Here is a 12,416-nt window from a genome sequence, read left to right as displayed (position 1 = left end):
TATATACGATACATGTGGTTAACGTGTTATGCATTCCTGTATATAGCATATTGTATATGTTTAAGGAAAAAATACATATTAAATATACATATTTTAAATATATGTTTAAGGAAAAAATACGTATTAAATATACATGTATATGTGTGTGTTGCGTGCAGATATATTTATCTGTAAAGACTATCAGATAAAACAAACCAAATTTCATGATTGCTATATGTTTTATTATTATAAAATCTATTTATCAATAGATATAATTATTCATTTAAACATCATCATTTTAATTAAATTTATTAAAAGATTGAAGAACGTTATATAATAATATTTAATAATTATTATTTCTATACGATAAGTCTAATCTAATCGATCTATGTCAATCTGATATTATGCTGATCTTTTGAAATCTTGTAAAATTACTTTTTACATTCTTTGGAGTGGAATCTCACTCTAAAGAATAAAAATTGAGTCTTGTGAAAGAGTGGCTCAATTTTCAATCTTTAAGAGTGATATTTCACTCTTCAAAGTCAGATTTATTCTAAAAAAAAGTTTTAAAGAATAACTTTTGTATTTCAGAACTTATTTATATGTAGTTTGTCTACACCTGATTGAAATATGACAAATTTAAATGATCTTATACCGACTATATAGCATTTATGTACATATATTATATATTTTATATAATATAATATATATATATATATATATATATATATTTATGGATATTATTCTTTAAATGATATTGTTTATTTATATATTGTGTAAATAAATTAATGTTGTTTTTTGAAAAGATTTGGAGAAAATAATATTGTTATTTGTGTTTCCTATTCTAAATATTTAGAATTTGTCTCGCCGCATTTTTTTTTTGAAGATAAGCTACTTGTGTTTTACAGAATGTTTCATAACTACCACATAATATTATAATAATTTATTTTGGAATAGAGTAAAAAATTCTAATATGAAAATGTCAGAATAGTTTTTAAATTATAATAGGTCAATAATAATTTTCAAAGATAATAATACGTACAGAGAATTCGTACGAAGCAACGTCATAATTACACATCTTGTAAAGAGATGATCGATGCATGTCTGTGTAACAAACTTCATCGAGCGAATTCTAAGCAATGTTACTGCTTATCTTTGATTGGTAATAATTAAAAAATTAATTATTGTCTCGATATTTCTGTATTAGGATTTTTTATTTTACCTTATTTTCAAAATATGTTAATATATTAAAGAAATATTGTACAGTATAAGTTGTGAGACACCATATGTATGGTTCATTTCCAAAATTTTTTAATTTAAAAGAAATTTTTTGTTTTATTCATATGTAATGTGCTGTATGTTTTTTTATTATAGTTAAAGGATGTAGATGTTTCTTCAGACGCCCCCTCCCCCCCTTCCAATATTCTAAATATATAGAACCTTCTGTATCCAGAGGAAATATATACATATTATATATGCCAGGGATACATGGTACCGGCAAACATATTAATCTAAAAAGGATATTATAGCATGGTCGGTGTACATCGATCATCATTAATAACATTCTCCAAGTTTTTGCGTAGTGTAATCAAATTTATGATTAGAGTATTGAATAAAAATAAGCATGTTTCTATATTGAACATAATTTTTATAACTACATACATTAATATATTTAAACATATATTTAATATATTTAAAAATAAATGATTATGAAAAAGGCGAAATTATAATTATTAATAAGCAAAAAATTATAATTATTAATAAAGCAAAAATGTAATTTGAAATATTTAATGTAAATAGTTTGTAATAAAGAATACTACTTTGCAAACTTTAATTTATAATATTAAAATATATAATATTTATAATATATATAATATTTAAAATATTATAAATATATAATATTTATAATATTAAAATTTATAATATAAAATTTGTACTTAAATTATTCTAAAATGTAGAAATCCTTTTTAAACAATTCAAAAAGCTTCGAGCTATTTATAAATTTCTGAGAAAGATTTTTTAAAATCGTAAAATTAATTGATTTAGTCAAATTTCTCTCTCTGTTGTCTGATTATAGTTTGAAATAAATCATTTTTGAAATATAGAAGTATTAAATTGGAATACTAATAAGCTCAATCAAGAAATTGGAAAAATTTTCATCTCGATATTTATTGAGATAACAGAGATTTACTATATTTATCTCATTAATTGCTTATCACTTACCTTAGTCTTTCCCGAACTGGTTAAACCTACGAGCATTAATCCGTTACGCATCAAAATAGTCTCGTACAGCTGCACTACCTTTCTCACAAAGTCTGTAATTAGAGTTACAACTTCAATAGATTCTGCGAAGCATGGCCAGACAAGTTACGAAAGCTGTGAATGCCAGTATCGATCGAATTCGCATTGTCATATTTAGCATGCGCTTTCAAATTGGATGCTTTTGTGCGAAAACACGTTGTGCACATTGCATTTATTTTTATAATTCTCAATAATTTTGCGAAGTATTATTCTCCAAATATGCTCTTTCTTGCGCGATAAGAAGATGTAAAATGGATAATTATCATGAAAAATTAATAATAAGGTTCTCACTTTGTAAAAATTTATGCTCTCTTCTTTTTCTCTATATATGGATATTTTTTAAGTTATCAGCACAAAAGAATTTAACACAAAAAAATATATATAATTTTTTCTATTAATATAAAAGTTTATTAAAAGTTTATATGTATAATATATATAGTAATGGTTATTGCTTTATTATTCAATAAATATATAATTTAATCAGTCAATGAGAAAAATATAATAATGTTATAAAATTTGTTTTAATTCTATTTATTTTATTGTGTGCAAAATAACTAAATTATTCATATTTAAATAATTTATATTACTAAATTAATATAATCAATATAATTTCTCATAATTTCTCTTTGTTTGTCATTTATATTACAAGCTAATAAAAAAATCTATATATCTATACAAAATCTCAATATTTATTTGCGTAATAAATAGATGAAAAAAAAGGATAAAAAAGTTTTCGTATAAATAAATTCTCCAATATTAATCATGTAATTGACAAATATTTATTTAACTTGTATAATTTCGTAATATGGAAATGAGAGAGATTTTTGATGTAATTCAATATTTGATTTATGTATCTCTAATTAGTTTCTGTGTTTATGTTTAAGTTAATTGCATGATTATAATATAATTGTTGTACATTATAAGCCATCTGCCACATAGAAAATATTTTTTGTAAATATTTAATACATTTTACATTTGTATATCAAATTTTAATATATGTATAATAAATGTCCATATATTAACGTTTTTTTATTTTGCATATTATTATATGTAAAAGCGTAAATTAATAAAGCTATAAAAATAAATATTTTTATCGCGTGTTTATTGAAATACATCGATTTTAATTAACTTTTTGCAAATAAAAAGAAGAGATAAATAATTCCTCAACTGCAAAACCAAGAACAGCTATTGTAGCTTAACAAACAATTTACAGATTTTTTTAAGCGCAAGCTAAATAAGGCAACAAAAAGTCAAACTAATTTATACATTTAAATACATACTCTGCATATATACATATTTGTGTTTTAATTAAAAAAGAAATAAAACACATTTATATTTTGAAATACTTTCATAAATTTAAAATAATTTGTTTATGCATATGTTATGCATTCTACTGTTTATTACTGTGAAATATAATATTAATTGCAAATATAAATTTTATATTTTTTTCTTGCTCATTAATATACTTTCAACGTATCTCATCTATACCTTTAACAACATCATAATGGCACAATCAAAATTTATAAATGTAAGCTATACTTACGATGAATTAAACCGAGAGTAAATAAAGATTGAAAAAGTTAAGATTTATCTTCTTATATGTGCAAAATATTTAAATTTCAAAATTTATTCAAAACTAGGTTTTAAATTTTTTAATTATTTAGCTTCTTTGTATTAAAATATTTAAAATATTTATAAACTGACTTTGCTTTTATATCGAGATTTAATATTGTAATATTTAAATACAAAAAGTATCTATTATTAAATGTACCTATAAATGGAAAAGTAAACTTACCATCGACGTCTTCTAAACCCATTTGTCTAATAGATCTGCGGATGCCCGCTTCTAGGATTCCATAATCCACTGGTTTCTCGATTAGCTTTGGGAAAAGATCTGATACAATGTCTAGAAAAAAGAAGAAAAATAATGGATGCCAACTTATTAATTCCTCTTACAAATATTATACAGATATGTACACAGATTACGATACGAAATTAATTTACTTAATATATTATCTAAAAGGCAAGAAGAAAATGTAATAGCGTATGTCTATATGCATATAACTTACCGTTAAACAATTTCAAATCGTCCTTCAAAAATTTGGGCACATTAAAATTTTTCAAGGCGCGTAGACAAATTTGGTCTTCTTCAAGATCTTTCTGTTCTCTTTTCAAATTCCCAGCAGTCACAATAACAGTCTTTACCGCATACATACCAAAGTCATAATGGTCCTATATTATATTTTAGATACAATTAATTAAAATCGCAATGTTAATTAATTTCTTAAAGCTTAACTAATTGGGAAGTAGCTGTAATATATCTAAAAGAGCTTAAATGACAGAGGAATTTTCTTTGTGATATAAATTAATTATTTTAACATTTAATTTTTAATAAGTAATAAATAATTATTAATTATATATGACAATCTACCATAATGAGATAGTTATAACGTATTTTTTATAACGTATCTTTTTATGTATGTTTTACACAATTCTATTATATATATATATATATGAAATATATAGTAATACTTATTTTATTAAAATGTATATTATGTATATTATTTTTTCCAAAAAAAAGCAGAAAAGAAAATGGCGAATAAAAATAAGAATACTTGTGAGCTTAGTTGTTCTGAGCACAGCTTAAAAGTCGTCGTGATTTTTCTGGCAAGATTTGCGGCATCCACGAAGCCATATGAGAATAGAGATATTTCAGCGATGAGAGCATAATTTGGCACCATCATAGCAACCGGACGGAAAAGTACTTTCAAGTTGTCAGGTAACTCCGTTCGACCCATATAACCAGGATTCATAGTGATGAATACAGCACAAGATTGCTTCAATGTAAGTTCGACTTCTTCGAAGAGAAATCTGTGCGTTCATAAAAAACGATTTTTTAAAAAAAGCAATACTTAATACCATTGTGTTCAGCAGATTCAAATCAATAAGATTCATTATCTTCTTTACGTTTCCATGATGATAATGAGCAAAATACACTTTTTTTTAAACATTGTTCTTTTGTGGAATTAATTAAAGAAAGAGTGAAATTAGTTTATTATTTCGTTTTTAATACATTCACACAAGAATAAAGAGATTCTATGCATCCGAACAGCTGATGTCAGCTTTGATAGGCTTTCTTTATATATTTTTCACTAATAGAATCTTTCAAGCCTCATTTTAATTTGTTTAATTAAAGAAATTATAGTAGTTAAAATTATAGAATTAGTAGTAGAATGTAGTAGTAAATATATAAACGCGCGCGCGCGTGTGTGTGTGTGTGTGTATGTGTTTAATAACCATATTTTTTTAAATTAATAATTATTATCTATAAAATTAATTATTAATATTACTTATTAACTATTACATATTAATTATTATTATTTTTATTGCATAGAAATTATGCGTATTATTTTTCAAGCTATTTCACGGATACTTTCTGTACAACTATACTTTCTATTTAATAAAAGATTTATTATCTTTCGCGCATAGGAGACAACATTATAGCGGCGAAGTTGGGATGTATAATATTCTGTATCATATACGTAATACCGTATGCTCGAGTCCGAGTTTAGAAAATTGAGCGGTTGAAATAATTTCGACATTCCCTGTTTGCCCGTTATGCCGCTTCCTATAAGCGAAAGATGGTAAATCTCTCGTAAAGCAGATTATATATGGGTTTCGCGGATTATCTCTCCGTATTCAGATTTATTATTAGAATGCCAATGTTTCGTTAAAATTGCATTCACGAAATATTCTAATGAATCTAGATATGAAGAAATAGATATAATAAGATGTTTCCGCGAAACATATAAATATTTTACATGTTAATATAATGGATTATCTAATATATACAAGAGTAATATAAATATCATTATAAATAAATATTATTATAAATTGTAAATTGAAAACAAAAATTTAATTAATTGTGTTGATGGCAGGATCGAAGTGGAATAATAAGATTTGAATTATAAATACATTATAATATAAATTTAGTTATCTTTTGGCTTATTAAATTTTATTATTCTGTATACAATATTATAAATTATTCGATTTGTAATTTATAGAAAATTAATTATTTCGTACATATGACAACTTGCTAAATTAAACAATATGTTTTGATGTCTACATATATATACATATATATACACTCATATAATAAAATATGACAGAACAAAGATAAGAAAAATATAATTTTAATAAGTAAGAATTTACCTTTATAAGAAGAATTTTAAAATTATACATAAATTATTTATCTTTCATATCAAACGATTTATAATTAAATAACATTTAAATTGCTCAAATTCTGACAACTTAAGTAGCACATTTCTAAATGATTATAAAATATTAGATACATTAAAAAACATATAATAATTATATATATATAGTATACATAATAAACCAGTACATGCTACTTAGGAAATTCTCTAAAATTATATGACAATTTAATATTCTTCTGAAAGAAGTCATTGTTAAATCCGTTCTATTATATAATTCCTAAATTGTGTTAAGCTATTTTACATTTCATTTACTTACTTGTTTGTTCGTGTTTGCTGTGCTTTTTGAATAGTCATGATTTGTTGCGCTACAACGGATAAAACTTCGACATTGATTCGATTGAATTTATCGAAACACACCCACGCACCGGTGCTATGTAACATTACAAATGTTGGATTTAATTAAGTACTATTAAAATTAATTGATTCATGTTAACGTAATTTTCACGTTACAAAGTGCTAATGATATGTTATAAATATGTATGTATGATAATACTTATAAATTACCTGGCAAGTCCTTTAAAAAATTTGCCCATAAATTGAAAGTTCAGTTGATCAGAACAATTGAAAACTATGCATTGAATCGCGAATACTTTTGCGAGATCCTTTGTAGTTTCCGTTTTACCGGTGCCTGCCGAACCAATTAATGCACCACCGAATTTCAAATGCAATGCACTGATAAGAGTGAGGTAGCAGCGATCGGTCAAAGGTGTAATCACCAATCTTCCATTATTACCTAAATATTCGTATCTACAAAAACATAAAAAAACATAACTAAAAAACATAAAAAATGTAATAACTTCAATAATGTAGAATTTATTAATAATAGATTTCCATTGAAATCAAATTATAACAAGCAAAGCAATACTAAGATATTAATTAATTGGAAAATCAACTTCAAATTAAAATATAAATTAACATTTTATTCGTGTACATGTTTTGCTTTACATAGGTACAAATTCACACTACGCAACTTTGACAGTTCATAACTCAGCTCACAAGATAATTTGATATATTTTTCATTTGAAGGAAAAAAAAGATAAAGAATAACTTTGTCTTAGTTATGTAAATGTTGGAAATAATTATCAAATAATTAATAAAAAATCTGTTAAACTGAAAAACTCTGAAAAAATTACATTTTTTGTAATATAGTCGATATTTCATGTAATCATATCTATCAGCATTTAAAAATTTAAACTCTGTTACCGGACTCCTCAAGGAAAATTTTAACTTCAGTAATGTTCTCATTTTCTTATATGATAAACACTATAAAAAGAAAAATAATGTTAAACTAAGAGAAAAATGTTTAAGAATACATATTTTGTATGGAAAATACATATTTTATATGGATAATATTTAAAGTTGGTAATATGGCTTCAAGAAGGAACTTTTTATTTAGATCCTATATTCTGGGAAATTAATATGAGAGCTTTCTAAGATCTTGTAATAATACTTCTTCCAAAATAAATAATAAAGAGGTACACTCTAAAATGGTATCTGTATCTTAAATCGAGTTTAGGAATGTAATTAAAGTGTTATCAGATTCGTAGAGACAATGAGTAGTCGACTTAAAGAGCAGATTTCCTTGTCTAGTATAGAAGAGGTAAACAATTTCGGACAAGCGCGTAAGTTTTAATCTATTCACAAACTTTGTTAGCTATATACTTGTTTTAGTGCAATAATTCAATATATTATATATTATTATAATACTTCTAAATAAAATTCAGTAAGAAAGTTAATATATTTAAACTTATAAATTATCTCTCTTAAAAACTATCATTCTATTGAAATCTTTAATTATATTTAACTTTTTTTTGTCAAAATCAGTTTTAAAATTTATTAACAGTTGTATCTCTTTTCTCAATAGTTTTGGTAACATTTATCATATAAACCTACTCATACGGAAATTCAGCATTTATCGCGCGAATCTTCAAATCCTTGTTATTAACCCAATAATATCGTAATTGAGAGATCCACTCAAATTCATTGATATCGATTAATTTCTCTTGAATCAATTTATACAAAACATCCTTGGCGTGAATTTCAATTATCATTACGGCCTCCAGCATTAATCTTTGTACTTCAGTTTGCGGATCGCGTATTAACTTTTGCAATTCTTCAAGCTATAAAATATTACTCAAGTGTACACTGTTATGAGCCAATTATTCTTTACTTACTAGAAAATGAGAAAAAACAATAAACTATCTTTAATGAATAGTAAATATACGCATATGTACGCAGCTATCTCTTTATTTTCTCAAGAAAAGAAGTTTTCGATTTCGAACGTTCATTAAAATTATGCTCATTAATATCATGAACAGGATAAAGCTTCAAAGAATCGAGTTGACCTTACTTTGAGTAACTGTTGAATTTTTTATTGCATAAGAGAATGTCATTATAGAGAGATTGTTGAGAGATGCATTTACTTAATGACTTTTAAATAAAATAATGCAAGTATAAAGAAATATAAGCAAGAAAGAAAAAATAAGAAAAAGATACGCTTTTTAATACAATCGATTTTTAAATGCATATTTTAATGTTCTCGAGATTTTTAAGTAAAAGCGAAATATATAACGCTAGTAAATATTTATTTAATTTGGATGAAAATATTAGCGGTTCACTGTAAACGCAAGCACTGTTTATCTTATAACATAATGTAACATGATGTTAGTACAATACATACGTGTAGCAACATGTAATTATAATAGTCGAGCAGAGTGTTGTTTGTGATACTTTCCTCCACATGAGCAGTCCAATGTACTTGACCTCCACAAAGAACTACTTGTCCCGGCCACATGTACACCCATTCCTTTCGCGGTGTCGTTTCTATTATTTCGAGGGCCTCGCCAATGATCTCTCGCAGGGTATTGCGCATCGCATTCTCAACTTGTCCTAGCCAATCCTCCACATTTCCTTCGGGATAAATCGGCGGTCGTAGCACAACTTCTTCATATTCGGCAGAATACATCCTCGTTATTCTAAGATCTGAATTCTCAAATCTCAAATCCTCCATGTTTTCAAAACATTTCTTTAAATATGGTTGGATCGCTTGAATGTGCTTGGACTGAATGATTATTTCCAGAAGTTCATCGTTGCTTAAGAAGAAGAAGCGTGGAAAAATCATTCGTTTAGTCTCCAAATAATCGGACAAATCTTTTTTAATAGTTTCTAGGTTCAAGAGACATTCTTTCAAAGTTGATAATAAGATTTTATCCGTACACGTTACAATTACCTGCATTATTTGTAATAAAGTTTTTAAGAAAATTTTTATTTAAATATTTATTATCTATATAAATTATTCTATATATTTATCTACATCTATTAAAAAATATCTGTTTTTTCTCTTTTTCTTTTTTTCTCTCTCTTTTTCTTTTTTTTTAATATTTAAGTTTTACACAAAACATTTTACGATAAATATCGTATTATATTTAAAAATAGCTAAATTTGTTAACCAATGCAAGTACATTTTTAAAATATAAGAAAAATTTTAGAAAATTTTAGAAAAATGAATAATGGAGAATAAAATAAATAATATGTGGAAATTATTTATCCATTTTTTATGTTTAAAAAAAACAATATATTTACAATTATATTTCAAGAATATTTACATTGGTAAATAAATTAGAAAAGTTAAAAGAAATTTAATTACACATGCATGCGCTTTGCACATTAAATTAAAGTTGACAATATAATAGATTAAAAACTAATTGAATATTATACTGGTTACGTATTTTTTGGATATAAGATAAATTGATATAAATTTTATTTAAAATTATTGATACTCTAACACATTTACAAAATGGTAAATGCGCGTAAAATATTAAAATAAATATTAAAATAAAATTTGTATTACATACATTTGGGCAATCACGAGCGTTTCCCATAATTCGCTCCAAGTTGCGTTGCACCGTATTAAATTTACGCGATTCTACAGGCAACTGTCGATTAATATCTTCAGATGCAAATATTGGTTCTAAATACATCCATTGCCTGTGTATACAAAATCAATGGGAATATATCCTAATGTAATAACAAACAGAAATCAAGATATGAGTGTTACTTTTGCACTTCCACCCATAGAATGATCACTTCCTGAATTAATCTCAATTTAGCTTCCCACTCATCAATTTGGTTTTCGAAAACAGCTTTAAAAGGACTAAAACTAAGATATTGAGTTTTAAGTAAATCATCGTCCAATAAAGTAATGATCTCATCGGAAATCTTCATGATATATTTATCTATACAAAAAGATTAAAATATTATTACGATGTGAGAAACAAAAATTAATATATTATTTATATTACAAAAAGTCTAATGTATCAAATTATGTTTATATACATGTTAATTTTAACCATATGTAAAGAAGACACTATATGTAAAAAAGATATTCTAATATAAAACATTTTAATATTTATTTTTTAATTTAATTAATTCCATCTTTATTAAAATACCAAATGACAAAAGTATTGATGTTAAATTTTTAATTTCTAAAATATATTTTCTTATAATTTATTACATTAAGATTATTTCTAATTTATAGATAAACGTAAAACATAATATTTAATGTATGAAGTTGTTTGAAATAAATTTGAATGTTTATATGAAATTTTGCGCACCTGTATCTTTATAAGGAAAAACATCCATTGTAATTGTTTTCCAATCGGTCATCATTTTATCTAGTGTATTTTCTATTAAAAATTCTTTTGCTGCCGTGTTTGCAATGGTCTTCACAGTTTGCTTGTGTTTCATTATATTAAAAACAAGTAAATTCTTAAAAGATAAAGTTGGCGTAAGTGCCACTTTTATACCAATTTTTTTATTAAGTTCTTCAAAGTGCCGATTTTTCATTCCTGGATATCGCAAAGCTTGTATCACGCTGATGTATGGTTTAAATGCTTCGATTTGATCCTTTATATTGACTGCTACAGCAATCATCTCTATAATCCATAAACAAAATATTAATAATTTCTTTTCTCTATGTTGTATTCAAGTTTTTTGCGACTTCCATACAATACATTTAAAATTCAATAAATTTTTTAGCAACATATCAACTTACTTGGATTTTCTTGAAATACTTTTATGCAATGCGATATCGCTTTGTACGTATCGGCAGTTATATTTTCTATTTGATTTGCATCGAAACTTACTAGAGGATTTTCTATCCATATTTCCTGCCATTTTAACCAATCTGCGTTTAACAGTATATAAAAATTTTAATTTGATATATTAAATTAATAAAATTGCTAATTTAAAATTAAACATTTTTAAATATTTTTATACAATATTAGTTACCGGATGCAGTAATCCATAAGGTTTGGTATGGTTCGAATTCCTTTATTAATGTATTTAATTGTTCATACGGCACAACATCCATGTCGAATAATTTTTGCCGTTCATTCAACAATAAACCAAATTCTTGATATTCTTTCATTATTTTCGAAATTCTTTTTACTTCTATAGCCATTTCATGTATTTTCTTGATATCTGTCTGTAGTATCACATTCATAACGTTTCCCATGAGTGTGTCAATTCTCTCTGATAAAAGAATTTCTTCTTGTACTTGTACTTTATGAAATTTTTCATATTCACTGATAAAGCGATTCTTTGCTTCTTCCATCTGTACATAATATGTGAAAAAAATTACATACAAAATATTAAAAATGATATAAATATAATAATTTAATTAATGTAATGTATTGCTATCTCTTCTTTAAGAAATATATATAATAGAATAACTTTTTAAATTACTATATAACTATAAAATAAATAAATTATTTATATTTATTAAAAAATGTTTTTTATTACAAAATGTAGTATGAACATTTATTAGAATTTCAATTTATCAGTTTCAGATATCTTTTC

General features: G+C 24.8%; 1 protein-coding gene across 1 annotated transcript in view; it reads right to left on the bottom strand.

Annotated features, from left to right (window-relative positions):
- Nucleotides 1-12,416, bottom strand: part of LOC105619175 (dynein heavy chain 1, axonemal-like) — a 166,845-nt gene that overhangs the window by 93,977 nt on the left and 60,452 nt on the right. Inside the window, exons 11-23 of the mRNA XM_012200702.1 lie at nt 11,847-12,171; nt 11,611-11,742; nt 11,171-11,491; nt 10,615-10,792; nt 10,412-10,544; nt 9,238-9,786; nt 8,451-8,677; nt 7,062-7,304; nt 6,814-6,927; nt 4,896-5,151; nt 4,350-4,512; nt 4,076-4,186; nt 2,203-2,294 (exon numbers count right to left, since the gene is read on the bottom strand). Coding sequence (XP_012056092.1) covers nt 2,203-2,294; nt 4,076-4,186; nt 4,350-4,512; nt 4,896-5,151; nt 6,814-6,927; nt 7,062-7,304; nt 8,451-8,677; nt 9,238-9,786; nt 10,412-10,544; nt 10,615-10,792; nt 11,171-11,491; nt 11,611-11,742; nt 11,847-12,171 — 2,844 coding nt within the window. The remainder of the gene's footprint in view (nt 1-2,202; nt 2,295-4,075; nt 4,187-4,349; nt 4,513-4,895; nt 5,152-6,813; nt 6,928-7,061; nt 7,305-8,450; nt 8,678-9,237; nt 9,787-10,411; nt 10,545-10,614; nt 10,793-11,170; nt 11,492-11,610; nt 11,743-11,846; nt 12,172-12,416) is intronic.

The sequence above is a fragment of the Atta cephalotes genome (genome assembly GCF_000143395.1).
Source record: "Atta cephalotes unplaced genomic scaffold scaffold00019, whole genome shotgun sequence".
Taxonomy (NCBI): Eukaryota; Metazoa; Arthropoda; class Insecta; order Hymenoptera; family Formicidae; genus Atta; species Atta cephalotes.
Note: the sequence above shows the minus strand (reverse complement) of the source record. Positions and strands in the feature narration are given on the sequence as shown.